Here is a 17632-nt window from a genome sequence, read left to right as displayed (position 1 = left end):
CCTAGAAAACCTGAAGATGCATATTTGTCTATGTTGCTGCATATATTCTTGAATTTTTGTCTGCTTAGCTCCTTGAATTAGCACACAATTTTTTATCATTACTTGTTTTAAAGTGTTGAGGTCACTTGCTAATGGTTGCAGCTTTTTCGTGTGTATTTTTAGGGTGATATATTATTCTTTGGTATTTATTTTGCATATTAGTTTTTGTTGGTTGTGAAGTCCATAGCAGCGCACAAGTACTTCATATTTAATGTGCCCTGGTATGGTTTGGGGGGGCAGTGCTCTCACTCATTGCCCCCCCCCTTTTCTGACCACCTGGGCTGCATGCCCAGATAAGAGTCTGGTATGGATGCTGATGGGTACCCCACACCGTTTTTAATTTTGGTGTTTTTTTTCTTTTTTTTTTAACCGTTAATTTTTTTTTTATATTCAGCTGTCAGCGGGGAAACCCATTGACAGCTGATGACTCATCGATTGTTAAGGACGCCGCAGCTTAACTTATACTGTGCCCTGATTGTGAAAAGCTTTGCCCAATCAGGGCGTAATATGCACTGTGCAGCGTTGCAGGGCGTTTGATGAGGCAAACACCTACCCGAACACCCTGCAAATTCAGGTTTTGGACGAACGGGCTGAACAGCCAATGTTTGGCCCGAACTCATGCTCAGGCCGAACCGGTCCCCAACACTACTTGTCAAGCGTTAAATGTGTAAAATGTAAAATATCAAAAGTCAATTTTAAATTTAATTTAAAATAATAAGTTATTTTACATCATTACATTATCTGTTTAAAAGCAGTGAAAGATACTTACTTTTTTTACGAAGGTAACTTAATAAATATACAAATGGTATACCAGACAAAAGTAGCCCAACGGTTCCTGAAACTGAGCTTACTATGGCAACTTGTTTTTGTTTTCCAAAGGAACCATTCCAAGCTAGATCAGAGAAACACAAAACAGTACTATTAACTCTAATAGGGCATAGAGTACATTACTGATGTCTAGGGATATAAATAACCAAACTGATCAGAATATTTATTTATCAAAGTATTATTTATTTTTGTAATAAAAGAAAAATCTTTATTCTCACCCACAACAATACTAAACTGGCTCACTAGACATATTACCAACTTCCCATTAGCTGGGGTGGTTGAAATGTGATTCTGGTTGCTTTGTAAACCAAGCCGATATACCCACAAACACAGAAAAAGTACTTTTAAGAGACAGGCTAAAAATTTGATCCCACTTCCTAACAGGGCCGGTGCTACCACTAGGCAAACTAGGCAGCCGCCTAGGGCGCTCTGCTGCCTAGGGGCGCCCGGCCGCTGGTTTCCCTCCGCATCTGCATGCTTTGCAGGCTGCAGCATGTAACTAACTCAGTCTGACCGGTAGTGTAATTAGAGGTGCAGCGCAGCACTGGAGCCAGCGCTAGAGGAAGCAGAGCCGATGCTTCCTGTATAGTGGCGCCTTCTGTCACATGGGCAGGGCAGAGGGGGTGGAGTCAGGGGTGGAGCCAATGGGGCGGCAAAATGAGGTTTCGCCTAGGGTGTCAAAAATCCTTGCACCAGTCCTGCTTCCTAAACACCAACACAGACATTATAACATCATGCTCTCCAAAGTAGGAGGTAAAATCTATTTTACCCCACACCACCATAACCATTCAGTCATACATTCATCTATTCAGTAGGAATATATTTATTTTGTATTAACCTGAAATATACAGTAGTTATTTTAAAACTGGTGCATGTGCTTATTGCACCTAGTATTTATCTAGATACTAAATACTTTGGTAGTCACTGTAAATTTATTTATTGGAACTGGTATATAAACCTTGGTTAAACCATTATGTCATGGTAAACGTTGTCACTTTCTGTAGTGAATCAAAGCAGAAAAATTAGTAGGTCCATTTGTATTTGATTTACTATTACTAGATATCCCATAACCAAGATGACTAAATACATAGAGATAAAACTATGTGAAATGTTGTCTATAAGTCTCAGATATTTGTTAAGACCAGGAGACCACTGCTAGTGACCACCAACAGAGGAGTGTTTTTTTTCTCCCATTGACCATGCATGCCAGGACATTTTTTTCTTTTAATTGACCAGCAATGGAAGGGGTACTATTACATATTCTTAACTACTGCGATCTTTATAATGTGTAGTTTATTACATACTCCTGACCAAAGTGCTTGTTTAAACAGTTGCTGGCTACAAAGTAAACCAGTAGTAGTGCAAGGACTGCAATACTATACTGTGTGTAGACTTGGACTCTATGCCCTTTTTTCTGCACTATTTAACCCTGCTCTATATTCTGCAGTATGTAGCCAAGCCCACTTTTCTGTCATGCAGCTAAGGGGTCATGCACACAGGACTTTTTTTCAGCTGCTGTTAGGAGCGTCTGACTTTTTTTAACTGCTTCTAAATGCCCCTCCATGTTAGCCTATGTGTCCATGCACACATAAACTGTCAGAGGTGTTTGGAAGCGTTTAGGTGCAGTAGAAAAAAACGACAGCCTGTGTGTTCAGGAGCAGGGGCTGTTGAGGTGTAAAAACGTCTGATGCCGCTAAAATCTGCTAAATGCGGCTTAACGCTGTTAAGCTGCGTCAAGCATTTTTTTTACATGTCAAAATCAATGGTTCCCTATGAGAGCACACTGATTTGAATAAAAGTCGCACCAGAAGTCGTATCATATTGATCCGACTTGCGGGCTGAGGATCTTGAAGAGGTACACCATGCCAAAATGAAAAAAACAAAAACAAAACGCGTAGGGTCCCCACCAAAATCCATGCCAGACCCTTATCCAAGCATGCAGCCCGGCAGGTCAGGAAAGGGGGGCCCCCCCTTCCTGGACCATACCAGGCCACATGCACTCAACATGGGGGGTGGGTGCTTTGGGGCATGGGGGGCCTGCCCCCCCACCCCAAAGCACCTGGGGACAAGTGCCTCTTCCCGACAACCCTGACCGTTGGTTGTTGGGGTCTGCGGGTGGAAGCCCCTTTTAACAAGGGGGCCCCCAGATCCCGGCCCCTCATCCTATATGAATAAGTATGGGGCACATCGTACCCCTACCCATTCACCCAAAAAAAAGTGTCAAAAATAAAAACAGTACACAGGTTTTTGGCAAATTCATTTAATAAAGCAGCTCTGGCATCTCTTCTGATTTCTTCTCCCTCCAGCGATGTCTTCATCCTCCAGTTCTTCTCCTCTCACCGCTGATGACTCCTGTCCCTGCTGTCTCCTCTCTCCACTGTCTTCTCCCTCTGCTGGTTCTCCTCTCTCTGTTGTCTTCTTCCGCTGTCGAGGGCATGTGGCCTGGAGTGCCCCCCCTCCTTTCCTGACCTGCCGGCTGCATACTGGGATAAGGGTCTGGTATGGATTTTAAGGGGAACCCCCCATAACAAAAAATGGCATGGGGGTTCCCCTTAAAATCCATACCAGAGTGAAGGATCTGGTATGGGTCTTGGGGGGGACCCCACGCCGTTTTTTTTTTTGTTGGCATTTTGGCGTGGGGTTCCTCTTTAAGATCCTCAGCACACAAGTCACACTGCAAAGTCGGATCATCATGATCCGACTTCTAGTGTGATTTCTATTCAAATCAATGGGCTCTCATAGGGAACAACTGATTTTGAACAGAGGCAGAGAAATGCCGCTAAAAGCTAGTGCGGCTAAACATGCATTAACGCGAATACAAAAAGCTACTAAAAGCATGTTTTTACAGCTGCTTTTTCCTGGCGTTGGTACTGGCTTTGCAGCTCTTTTTTTTTAATGCCCTGTGTGCATGAGCCCTAAGAATTATGATTTCTGGAAAAGCACATCCTGCAGTTTGCAGGTGTATCAACAACGATACACAGCCCACACCATAGGAAAAAACTGACATATTGACAGTGTTGTATGCAATAAGAAAAATGCATCATTAAGGTGGTAACTTGGGCTTCAGCTACCTAAACATGTAGGTGTGGATTCAGACCATTCTCCTGTTTTCTGGCAAAATACAGATCTTGTTCCATTTAGTTCATATCCTTCATCACAAGAGAAGTTGCAAAATGATTTATATTGGGATTTTCCATGCTCACCAGTACAGTTGATATTGCCATTTGCTGGAATTTGTAGGTCTATACATGATACAACTGTCAAAAAAGAGATTCGAATTAAATTATTAATTAAATTGTTAAAAAAAAAAAAAAAAACAGTAGGCAAGTTTTTAGAAAATGCAGGAAAGAAAATTTACTTTACAGTTGATCTTTACTAGAATTTGTAGGTCTATACACGCTACAGCTGTCAAAGAAATTGAATTGTTAAAAAATTACACAGACACATACATACATATATATACACTATATTGTCAAAAGTATTGGGACTCCTGCCTTTACACGCACATGACCTTTAATGGCATCCCAGTCTTATGCCACGTACACATGATCGGACATTCCGACAACAAAATTCTGTATTTATTTCCGACGGATGTTGGCTCAAACTTGTCTTGCATACACACGGTCACAAAAATATTGTCGGAAATTCCAAACGTCAAGAACGCGGTGACGTACAACACGTATGACGAGCCGAGAAAAAAAGTTCAATAGCCAGTGCAGCTCTTCTGCTTGATTCCGAGCATGCGTGGAATTTTATGCATCGGAATTGTGTACATACGATCGGAATTTCCGACAACAGATTTTGTTGTCGGAAAATTTGAGAACCAGCTCTCAAATTTTTCTTGTCGGAAATTCCGACAAAAAATGTCCAATGGAGCCTACACATGGTTGGAATTTCTGACAACAAGCTCCCATCGAACATTTGTTGTCTGAATAAGTCTGTAGGGTTCAATATTGTGTTGGCCCACCCTTTGCAGCTATAACAGCTTCAGCTCTTCTGGAAAGGCTGTCCACAAGGTTTAGGAGTGTGTCTATGGGAATGTTTGACCATTCTTCCAGAAGTGCAAAGGGTGGGCCAACTCAATATTGAGCCCTTTGGACTAAGACTGGGGTGACAGTAAGGTTCATGTGCGTGTAAAGGCAGGCCTCCCAATACTTTTGACAATATAGTGTATATAAAACAGTATATTTAAAGTACTCCAGTGATAGGTCCTGAACAGTGATTGTATTTTCTCCTGATACTGGTTGTGGGCCCTGGGGAGAAAGGGGCGTTAAGGGGAACAGGAGGTTTATTAATTGGGAGTGTACAGTATACTGTGCGTAGATTCAGACTCTATTTAACTTTGAACTTTTTTTTTGTAAATATAATTTTATTACATTTTTAGGAATGAACAAGGTCCATAATCGGTGACAATATCTTACAATAAATGAGGTCGCAGCTTCTTAAAAGGTAGGAAACAGTGTATATGGATGTATATCACAACAATCAATCAATAATCTTGACTACCCATAGCTGATATATCCCATACTCTCAATGCTGCAATATTGTGGCGGCATGGGATTCCCACTCTATAACTATCCACAGAGTAGGAAGACCATTCTCCATTCCTTATTACTCAAACTCAATAATTTAACTATAGAAAAAGGATAGACAAAGTAGGAAAAACTAGTACAGAAGAAAAAGTCAGAGGGAAGTTGGAAAGGTGGGGAGGGGGGAGAGGAGGGGTATGGGGGTGGCAGCTGAGATTAGATATGGATGTAACTCAAGGCATGTAAACAAGGCATCATAATGCTCGTCTCCCATCAGCGCTCACGTTCTGAGTAGGGACTTACCCTCTTCTGAGTGTACTCATTCACATAGGGTGGGGGCCCGGGATCTGGGGGCCCCCTTGTTAAAGGGGGCTTCCAGATTTCGATAAGCCCCCCACTCACAGACACCGACAATAAATGGCCAGGGTTGTCAGGAAGAGGCCCTTGTCCCTATCAATCATGGGGGAAAGGTGCTTTGTCGAGGGCATGTGGCCTGGAATGGTCCGGGGCGGGGTGCACGCTCGCCCCCCCCTCCTTTCCTGACCTGCCGGGCTGCATACTGGGATAAGGGTCTGGTATGGGTTTTAAGGGGAATCCCCATAACAAAAAATGGCGTGGGGGTTCCCCTTAAAATCCATGCCAGAGCGAAGGGTCTGGTATGGATCTAGGGGGGACCACACGCCGTTTTTTTTTGTTGGCATTTTGGCGTGGGGTTCCTCTTCAAGATCCTCAGCACACAAGTCACACTGCAAGTCAGATCATCATAATCCGACTTCTGGTGTGACTTCTATTCAAATCAATGGGCTCTCATAGGGAACAACTGATTTTGAATAGAGACAGATAAATGCAGCTAAAACGTGCATTAACACGAACACAAAAAGCTACTAAAGGCACGTTTTTACAGCTGCTTTTTCCTGGCGTTGGTAGTGACTTTACAGCTCGTTTTTTCTAATGCCCTGTGTGCATGAGCCCTAAGAGTTATGATTTCTGGAAAAGCACATCCTGCAGTTTGCAGGTGTACCAACAACAATACACATCCCACACCATAGTAAAAAACTGACATATTGACAGTGTTGTATGCAATAAGAAAAATGCATCATTAAGGTGGTAACTTGGGCTTCAGCTACCTAAACATGTAGGTGTGGAGTCAGACCATTCTCCTGTTTTCTGGCAAAATACAGATCTTGTTCCATTTAGTTCATATCCTTCATCACAAGAAAAGTTGCAAAATGATTTATATTGGGATTTTCCATGCTCCCCAGTACAGCTGATATTGCCATTTGCTGGAATTTGTAGGTATATACATGATACAACTGTTAAAAAAGAGATTCAAATTAAATTATTAATTAAATTGTTAAAAAAAAAAACAAAAAAAAAAACAGTAGGCAAGTTAGAAAATGCAGGAAAGAAAATTTATTTTACAGTTGATCTTTACATTTACTGGAATTTGTAGGTCTATACACGATACAGCTGTCAACAAAGAAATTGAATTGTTACTATATTTTCAAAAGTATTGGGACTCCTGCCTTTACACGCACATGAACTTTAATGGCATCCCAGTCTTATGCCGCGTACACATGATTGGACATTCCGACAACAAAATTCTGTATTTATTTCTGATGGATGTTGGCTCAAACTTGTCTTGCATACACATGGTCACACATGTTGTCGGAAATTACGAACGTCAAGAACGCTGTGATGTACAACACACAAAAATTAAGTTCAATAGCCAGTATGGCTCTTCTGCTTGAATCTGAGCATGCGTGGAATTTTGTGCATTGGAATTGTGTACATACGATCGGAATTTCCGACAACGGATTTTGTTGTGTACGCGGCATAAGTCTGTAGGGTTCAATATTGTGTTGGCCTACCCTTTGCAGCTATAACAGCCTCAACTCTTCTGGGAAGGCTGTCCACAAGGTTTAGGAGTGTGTCTATGGGAATGTTTGACCATTCTTCCAGAAGTGCAAAGGGTGGGCCAATTCGATATTGAGCCCTATGGACTAAGACTGGGGTGACATTAAGGTTCATGTGTGTTTAAAGGCAGGAGTCCCAATACTTTTGACAACATAGTGTATATAAAACAGTACATTTAAAGTACTCCAGTGATAGGTCCTGAACAGTGATTATATTTTCACCTGATACTGGTTGTGGGCCCTGGGGAGAAAGGGGCGTTAATGAGAACAGAAGGTTATTAATTGGGAGTGTACAGTATACTGTGCGTAGACTCAGACTCTATTTAACTTTGAACTTTTTTTTGCAAATATAATTTTATTACATTTTTAGGAATGAACAAGGTCCACAAACGGTGACAATATCTTACAATAAATGAGGTTGCAGCCTCTAAAAAGATAGGAAACAGTGAATATGGATGTATATCACAGCAATCAATCAATAATCTTGACTACCCATAGCTGATATATCCTTATCACTCAAACTCAATAATATAACTATAGAAAAAGGATAGACAAAGTAGGAAAAACTAGTACAAAAGAAAAAGCCAGAGGGAAGTTGGAAAGGTGGGGAGGGGGGAGAGGGGGGGTATGGGGGTGGCAGCTGGGATTAGATATGGATGTAACTCAAGGCATGTACACAAGGCATCATAATGCTAGTCCCGCATCAGCACTCACGTCCCGAGTAGGGACTTGCCCTCTTCTGAGTGTATGAACAAATTCCAAAGATTCCAAGTTTGCTTGTATGTCTCATGTCTGTCAGCCGCAGTCAGTATCAAGTCTTCCATCCTGTTCATATCTTCCACTTTCCTCAGCCATAACGCTGTGGTCGGTGGGTGCTGCTGTTTCCAGAGCAAATGAATGCAGGCTTTAGCTGCATTCAGTAAATGTTGTAGTATGGACTTTTTGTAAGTTTTAGCTGACATAGTGGAAACATGTAGTAGGAAAAATGGCGGGTCATTTGAAATCTTAAAATCAGTAAATTTTTGGGATATGGTGCGGACCGCCATCCAAAAATCTTTAATTTAGGGCACGTCCAAAATATGTGTAGGATCGTACCCCTGTCTGTACGGCACCGCCAGCAGTGTTCTGGTGTGTCAGGGAAAATAGTGTGAAGTCGGCTAGGTGTCATGTACCACCTTGTTAGTAGAAAAAACTGACTCAGTGAAACAATAAAAGTGAAATATTCCTTTAAATTTCGTACCTGGGGAGTGTCTATAGTATGCCTGTAAAGTGGCGCTTTTTTCCCTTGTTTAGAATAGTCTGACAGCAAAATTACATTTCTAAAGGGGAAAAAAAGTCATGAAGTAATAGCGGCTATAGTGAATTGTCGGCTATAGTGAATTGTCTATGGGAGAAATCAAAAGTGCTAATTTTAGGGGTTAATATGCAAGTTATTCAGTAACAAATAGTGCAGCGCTGAAGGGAAATTATAACGACTATAACTAATGATAAATGTCCATATAAATTCATGTGCGGAGAAATAAATAAATGTAGTAAAGAAGCCAGAAGCATCAACGGTGGTAAAGGGTGCTTCATGCAAAATCTGAAGTGCTCCTTAATCCGTGCTCACACCACTTGCTAGTCAAACCGCTCACCTTGCTACATGGACCCCTGAGCTAACAGGAAGGTCACACAGGCATTCACCACTAATGGTGGTCTTCCTCCCAGTGTGCCATAAACAGGTTGGCAACACTGGGAGCAAAACGGGCCCCCATCGCAACACCCCTTGTTTGGAGGAAAAAACGTCTGTTATACCAAAAGTAGTTTTTAGCTAAACAGAACCTCAAGCAGTCTAGAAGACATAAAAATTATATTCTAGACTGCTTGAGGTTCTGTTTAGCTAAAAACACGTTTTGCTCCCAATGTTGCCAACCTGTTTATGGCACACTGGGAGGAAGAAGTGATCTATAAAAACACACCCCCTGAACTCATCTGTTACCAATGGTACATCGATGATATTATTATGATCTGGAAGGGTGACAGATCTAACCTCAATGTTTTCATGCAGAAATTGGATGAGAACAATAGAAACATTGTCCTCTCTTGGAATGTGGGCAACGATCATGTAACCTTCCTAGATCTAGATATCTCCATAAAAGATAACCAGTTAGAGTTAAAAAATCATTTCAAACCCACGGAGTGCAATGCGTACATTCCCCTTGGAAGCTGCCACCATTTACAATGGTTGTGCAACATTCCTAAGGGACAATTTGTACGCATCAGGCAGAATTGTACTTATGAACATGAATACCTTGCACAGTCCGAAGTTTTATCTGCTCGGTTTGTGCAAAAGGGATATAATAAATCGGACATTACCAAACACATTGAGACGGTTCGAACAATGGATCGAACGACACTCGTATCCAATAGGCCCAGGGTTAAACAGGATGGATCAGGGAATATCAGAATTATCTTGGACTATAATGTCCAATATAAAAAATTTGAAAAGATCATTCGTAAGCATTGGCCTATTCTTAAACAGGACAAAACACTTGGTCTGGTGCTCCCCGAACACCCTCAGTTTGTGTACAAAAGGGCACCGTCCCTAAGAGATAAGTTGGCCCCAGGGGTCAACAGTGCTGCATATCAGTGCCACCCATCAGTGCCGCCTACCAGTGCCCATCAGTGCCGCATATCAGTGCCCATCGTCAGTGCCCTTCAGTGCCCGCTCATTGGTTCCACCTCATCGGTGCCGCCTTTTCAGTGCCTGTCAGTGGCGCCTTATAAGTGCCCATCAGTGAAAGAAAAAACTTACTTATTTACAAAATTTTTTAACAGAAACAAAAGCAAAACTTTTATTTTTTACAAAATTTTCGTTTTTTTTAATTTGTTTAGCAAAAAATAAAAACCGCAGAGGTGATCAAATACCACCAAAAGAAAGCTCTATTTGTGGGAACAAAATGATAAAAATTTAGTTTGGGTACAGTGTAGCATGACCGCGCAATTGTCATTCAAACTGCAACAGCGCTGAAAGCTGAAAATTGGTCTGGGCAGGAAGGTGTATAAGTGCCCTTTATTGAAGTGGTTATTAATTCTTAAAGTGAAAAAATAAAAGTGTAATATTCCCTTAAATTTCATACCTGGGGGTGTCTATAGTATGCCTGCAAAGTGGTGTATGTCTCCTGTGTTTAGAACAGTCCGAGTGCAAAATGACATTTCTAAAGAAAAAAAGTAATTTAAAAGTGCTAGCGCCGGCTATAATGAATTGTTGGTCCGGCAATACACATAAAAGTTCATTGATAAAAATGGCATGGGATTTCCCCACAGGGGAACCGCACGCCAAAATTTTTTTTAAAAATGGCATGTGGGTCCCCCTCAAAATCCATACCAGACCTGAAACATGGATTTTAAGGGGAACCCCACGCCAAATTTTTTTTAAAAATGGCGTGGGGGTCCCCCTCAAAAGCCACACCAGACCTGAAGGGTCTGGTATGGCTTTTAAGGGGAACACCACGCCAAAATTAAAAGAAGAAATGGCGTGGGGTCCCCCAAAAATCCATACCAGACCCTTATCCTAGCACGCAATGCAACCTGGCAGACCGTAGGAAAAGAGGGGGGACAAGAGAGCGCCCCCCCTCCTGAACCGTACCAGGACACATGTCCTCAACATTGGGAGGGTGCTTTGGGGTAGCAGCCCCCCAAAGCACCTTGTCCCCATGTTGATGGGGAGAAGGGCCTCATCCCCACAACCCTTGCCTGGTGGTTGTGGGGGTCTGCGGGCGGGGGGCTTATCAGAATCTGGAAGCCCCCTTTAACAAGGGGACCCCCAGATCCCGGCCCCCACCCTGTGTGAATTGGTAATGGGGTACAAATGTACCCCTACCATTTCATAAAAAAGTGTCAAAAAGGTTAAAAAAGACAAGAGACGGTTTTTGACAATTCCTTTATTAATTTCTTCTTCTTTCCCCGCTTCTTCTTCCATCTTCTTTCTTCTGGTCTTCCTTCGGTGTTCTTCTTCTTCCTCCATCTTCTTCTTCCCGCGCTTCTTCCTCCGATCTTCTTGTTCGGCATCTTCTCTGCTTCGTCCACCGCACGATCCGCCTCAGTGGGAGTCTTCCACTGTGTGACGCTTCTGTTCAGGTGACAATTCTTATATAACGGAGGGCGGGGCCACCCAGTGACCCCGCCCCCTCTGACGCACGGGGACTTCCCTATGGCTTTCCTCGCGTTGTCAGAGGGGGGCGGGATCACCCGTTTGTGACTCCGCCCCCTCTGACAACACGGGGATTTCACACGAGGGGGCGGAATCTGGGGGTCCCCTTGTTAAAGCGGGCTTCCAGATTTCGATAAGCCCCCTGCCCGCAGACCCCCACAACCCCCGGGCAAGGGTTGTTGGGATGAGGCCCTTCTCCCCATCAACATGGGGACAAGGTGCTTTGGGGGGCCGCTACCCCAAAGCACCCTCCCAATGTTGATGGCATGTGGCCTGGTACGGTTCAGGAGGGGGGGCGTTCTCTCGTCCCCCCCTCTTTTCCTGCGGCCTGCCAGGTTGCGTGCTCAGATAAGGGTCTGGTATGGATTTTTGGGGGGACCCCACGCCATTTCTTTTTTTAATTTTGGCGCAAGGTTCCCCTTAAAATCCACACCAGACCTGGGTCTGGTATGGATTTTTTATTTTTTTGCTACATAAACAAAAAAAAAGTCAGATTTTTTTTTTTAAATAGTTTTTCTTCATTTCTGTTATAAAATGTTGAAAATAAATAATCTTTCTTTATAAATTTAGGCAAAATTTATTCTGCTACACTTCTTTAGTAAAAATAACCCAAATCAGTGTATATTATTTAGTCTGTGTGAAGGCTGCTTTCACACTGGAGGCGCTTTACAGGCGTTATAGAGCTAAAAATAGCGCCTGCATAGTGCCTGTAAAGAGCCTCTCCTCTCACTCCAGTGTGAAAGCCCAAGTGCTTTCACACTGGAGCGGCGTGCTTGCAGGCTGCCAAACCGCTGGCATAGTGCCGCTGCAGCAGCGCTTTGCCGGCAGTTTTAAGCCTTTTTCGGCCGCCACCAGGGGTTAAAAGCGCCCCGCTAGTGGCCGAATATCACCACTAGAACGACCCCACCGCCCCAGTGTGAAAGTAGCCTTAGAGTCTACAAACTATGGTATATATATATATATATATATATATATATATATATATATATATATATATTTATATATATACACAGTATCTCACAAAAGTGAGTACACCCCCTCACATTTTTGTGAATATTTTATTATAGCTTTTCATGTGACAACACTGAAGAAATTACACTTTGTTGCAATGTAAAGTAGTGAGTGTACAGTTTTTATAACAGTGTAAATTTGCTGTCCCCTCAAAATAACTCAACACACAGACATTAATGTCTAAACTGCTGGCAACAAAAGTGAAAAATGTCCAAATTAGGCCCAAAGTGTCAATATTTTTATTACCTTAAACCCCTTGGGCATGGAGTGCACCAGAGCTTCACAGGTTGCCACTGGAGTCCTCTTCCACTCCTCCATGATGACATCACAGAGCTGGTGGATGTTAGAGACCTTGCGCTCTTCCACCTTCCATTTTGAGGATGCCCCACAGATGCTCAATAGGGTTTAGGTCTGGAGACATGCTTGGTCAGTCCATCACCTTTATCCTGAGCTTCTTTAGCAAGGCAGTGGTTGTCTTGGAGGTGTGTTTGGGGTCGTTATGTTGGAATACCGCCCTGCGGCCCAGTCTCCAAAGGGAGGGGTACATGCTCTGCTTTAGTATGTTACAGTACATGTTGGCATTCATGGTTTCCTCAATGAACTGTAGCTCCCCAGTGTTGGCAGCACTCATGCAGCCCCAGACCATGACACTCCCACCACCATGCTTGACTGTAGGCAAGACACACTTGTCTTTGTACTCCTCACCTGTTTGCCGCCACACACGCTTGACACCATCTGAACTAAATAAATTTATCTTGGTCTCATCAGACCACAGGACATAATCCATGTCCTTAGTCTGCTTGTCTTCAGCAAACTGTTTGCGGGCTTTCTTGTGCATCATCTTTAGAAGAGGCTTCCTTCTGGGACGACAGCCATGCAGACCAATTTGATGCAGAGTATGGCGCATGGTCTAAGCACTCATAGGCTGACCCACCCACCCCGTTACCACTTGCGTGAGACTTTTTCACAGCCTAGCCACAATCCAAGAAGCACCTTCAAGCTTTCTGGGGGCATAAATTACAGATCTAATTTCCTTACTACCTATCACATTTTGGATGCCCTCATACACCAGGATGTAGCCAAGCCAACTCTTTAGTCATGCTGCTACGAGTTATGTGCAGAACAGATTTCTGGAAAAACACATCCTCCATTGTGTACCCACAATGATACACATCCCATAACATAGAAAAAATACTGACAAATATTGACAGTGTTGTATGCAATAAGAAAAATGTGCCATTAAGGTGTTAATTTGGGCTTCAGCTACCTAAACATGTAGGTGTGGAGTCAGACCATTCTCCTGTTTTCTGGCAAAATACAGATCTTGTTCCATTTAGTTCATATCCTTCATCACAAGAGAAGTTGCAAAATGATTTATATTGTGATTTTCCATACTCTTCAGGACAGCTGATCTTTACATTTGCTGGAGTTTGTAGATCCTTACATGATACAGCTGTCAACAAAGAAATTAAATTGTTTTTAGAAAATGCAGGAAAGAAAATGAAAATGTATGTTTATATATACAGTTGTCAATTAATAAGAAATCTCCAACACACATTCTAGGCATACTTAAAAATGCACCCCAAAACCTATTCTGATACTCATCCTGAGTGTGGCGATACCACATGCGTGAAACTTTTTCCCAGCCTAGCCATACAGAAAGGCCCAAAATCCAAGGAGCACCTTCAGGCTTTCTAGGGGCGTAAATTACACATCTAATTTCCTTACTACCTATCACATTTTGGATGCCCTAAAACACCAGGATGTAGCCAAGCCCACTTTTCTTTCACACTGCTGCGAGTTATGTGCAGAACAGATTTCTGGAAAAACATCTCCTGCAGTTGCAGGTGTACCAACAATGATATACATCCCATACCTTAGGCAAAAAACTGACACATATTGACATTGTTGTATGCAAATAGGAAAAACGCATCATTAAGATGTTAACTCGGGCTTCAGTTACCTAAACATGTAGGTGTGGAGTCAGACCATTCTCCTGTTTTCTGGCAAAATACAGATCTTGTTCCATTTAGTTCATATCCTTCATCACAAGAGAAGTTGCAAAATGATTTATATTGGGATTTTCCATACCCATCAATACAGTTGATCTTTACATTTGCTGCAAATTGTAGGTCTATACATGATACAGCTGTCAACAAAGAAATTAAATTGTTAAAAAAATCACACTTACACAGACACATACTTACATATATATAATACAGTATATGTAAAGTACTCCAGGGAAGGGTCCTGAATGGTGATTATACTTTCTCCTGATACTGGTTGTGGGCCCTGGGGGGAAGAGGCATTAATGGGAACAGGAGGTTTATTAATGGGAAGGCCCTGGCAGCTCTCTTGACCAAAGTGTTTTTTGTTTTCACAGTTACTAGTTATTAAGTATTCTAGTAGTATTATTTGGAATACAGCAAATGTGTGCGGTATATACTGTACGTAGACTCAGACTCTATTTAACTTTGTGCTTTTAACCACTTCAGGTCCAGACATTTTCACCCCCTTCCAGTCCAGGCCATTTTTCAGTTTTCAGCACTAACAGACCTTGAATGACAATTATTCACTAACACACATCATAGGCATACTTAGAAATATACCCCAAAACCCATTCTGCTACTTATCCCGAGTGTGGCAATACCACATGCATGAGACTTTTTCACAGCCTAGCAATACAGAGGGGCCCAAAATCCAAAGAGCACCTTCAAGCTTTCTAGGGGCATACATTGCATAAATCTACAGTGCCTTGAAAAAATATTCATACCCATTGAAGTTTTCTACATTTTGTCATGTTACAACCAAAAACATAAATGTATTTTATTGGGATTTTATGTGATAGACCAACACAAAGTGACACACAATTGGGAAGTGGAAGAAAAATGAAAAATGGTTATCCACATTTTTTATAAATAAATATCTGAAAAGTGTGGCGTGCATTTGTATTCATCCCCCTTTACTCTGATAACCCTAACTAAAATCTAGTGGAACCAATTGCCTTCAGAAGTCACCTAATTAGTAAATAGAGTCCACCTGTATGTAATTTAATCTCAGTATAAATACAGCTGTTCTGTGAAGCCCGCAGAGGTTTGTTAGAGAACCTTAGTGAACAAAAAGCATCATGAAGGCCAAGGACACACCAGACAGGTCAGGGATAAAGTTGTGGAGAAGTTTAAAGCAGGGTTTAGGTTATAAAAAAATATCCCAAGCTTTGAACATCTTACAGAGCACTGTTCAATCCATTATCTGAAAATGGAAAGAGTATGGTACAACTGCAAACCTACCAAGACATCTAAACTGACAGGCCGGGCAAGGAGAGCATTACTCAGAGAAGCAGCCAAAAGGCCCATGGTAACTCTGGAGGAGCTGCAGAGATCCACAGCTCAGGTGGAAGAATCTGGCCACAGGACAACTATTAGTAGTGCACTCCATAAATCTGGCCTTTATGGAAAAGTGGCAAGAAGAAAGCCATTGTTGAAAGAAAGCCATAAGAAGTCCCGTTTGCAGTTTGCGAGTAGACATGTGGAGGAGACAGCAAACATGTGAAAGAAGGTGCGTTACTCAGACAAGACCAAAATCAAACTCTTCTGGCCTAAAAGCAAAACGCTATGTGTGGGGGAAAACTAACACTGCACATCACTCTGAACAAACCATCCCCAACGTGAAACATGGTGGTGGCAGCATCATGTTGTGTGAATGCTTTTCTTGAGCAGGGGCAGCGGAGCTGGTCAGAATTGATGGGAAGATGAATGGAGCCAAATGCTGGGCAATCGTGGAAGAAAACCTGTTAGAGCCTGCAAAAGACTTTGAGAATGGTGCGGATGTTCACTTTCCAGCAGGAAAATGACCTTAAACATACAGCCAGAGCTACAATAGAATGGTTTAGATCAAAGCATATCCATGTGTTACAATGGTCCTGTCAATGTCCAGACCTAAATCTGTGGAAAGACTTGAAAATTGCTGTTCACAGACGCTTTCCATCCAATCTGACAAAGCTTGAGCTATTTTGCAAAGAAGAATGGGCAAAAATGTCACCCTCTAGATATGCAAAGCTGGTAGAGACCTACCCAAAAAGACTTGCACCTGTAATTGCAGAGAAAGGTGGCTCTCCAAAGTATTGACTCAGGGGGGCTGAATACAAATGCACGCCACAGTTTTCACATATTTATTTGTGAAAAATTTGGAAAACCATTTATCATTTTCCTTCCACTTCACAATTATATGCCACTTTGTGTTGGTCTAACACATGAAATCCCAATAAAATACATTTGCATTTTTGGTTATAACAAGACAAAATGTGGAAAATGTCAAGGGGTATGAATACTTTTTCAAGGCACTGTAATTTCTTTACTACCTATCACTAGGGATGAGCTTCGAGTTCGAGTCGAACTCATGTTCGACTCGAACATTGGCTGTTCGCAAGTTCGCCGAACAGCGAACAATTTGGGGTGTTCGCGGCAAATTCGAATGCCGCGGAACACCCTTTAAAAGTCTATGGGAGAAATGAAAAGTGCTAATTTTAAAGGCTTGTATGCAAGTTATTGTCATAAAAAGTGTTTGGGGACCTGGGTCCTGCCCCAGGGGACATGGATCAATGCAAAAAAAAGTTTTAAAAACGGCCGTTTTTTCAGGAGCAGTGATTCTAATAATGCTTAAAGTCAAACAATAAAAGTGTAATATCCCTTTAAATTTCGTAGCTGGGGGGTGTCTATGCCTGTAAAGGGGCGCATGTTTCCCGTGTTTAGAACAGTCTGACAGCAAAATGACATTTCGAAGGAAAAAACCCATTTAAACCTACTCGCGGCATGGGAATTCCCCACAGGGAAACCCCGAACCAAAATTAAAAAAAAAAAATGACATGGGAGTCCCCCTAAATTCCATACCAGGCCCTTTAGGTCTGGTATGGATATTAAGGGGAACCCCGGCCAAAATTTAAAAAAAAAAATGACGTGGGGTTCCCCCTAAATTCCATACCAGACCCTTCAGGTCTGGTATGGATTTTAAGGGGAACCCCGCGCCAAAAAAAAAAAAAAAAAAGGCATGGGGTCCCCCCAAAAATCCATACCAGACCCTTATCCGAGCACGCAACCTGGCAGGCCGCAGGAAAAGAG

At 42.3% G+C, this 17632-nt stretch overlaps 1 protein-coding gene across 5 annotated transcripts in view; it reads right to left on the bottom strand.

Annotated features, from left to right (window-relative positions):
- Positions 1-17632, bottom strand: part of LOC141103337 (P-selectin-like) — a 402914-nt gene that overhangs the window by 31252 nt on the left and 354030 nt on the right. For 4 of the 5 annotated variants that reach the window (XM_073592835.1, XM_073592836.1, XM_073592839.1 and 1 more), the window contains 5 exons: positions 14479-14664; positions 13783-13968; positions 6524-6709; positions 3939-4124; positions 809-931 (listed from right to left, as the gene is read on the bottom strand). In XM_073592835.1, the coding sequence (XP_073448936.1) occupies positions 809-931; positions 3939-4124; positions 6524-6709; positions 13783-13968; positions 14479-14664 (867 nt within the window). The remainder of the gene's footprint in view (positions 1-808; positions 932-3938; positions 4125-6523; positions 6710-13782; positions 13969-14478; positions 14665-17632) is intronic. The other variant, XM_073592838.1, reaches the window with a different exon arrangement.

The sequence above is a fragment of the Aquarana catesbeiana genome, linkage group LG07, assembly GCF_042186555.1.
Source record: "Aquarana catesbeiana isolate 2022-GZ linkage group LG07, ASM4218655v1, whole genome shotgun sequence".
Lineage (NCBI taxonomy): Eukaryota > Metazoa > Chordata > Amphibia > Anura > Ranidae > Aquarana > Aquarana catesbeiana.
The sequence above is the reverse complement of the archived record's forward strand: the minus strand, read 5'-3'. Positions and strand labels throughout refer to the sequence as shown.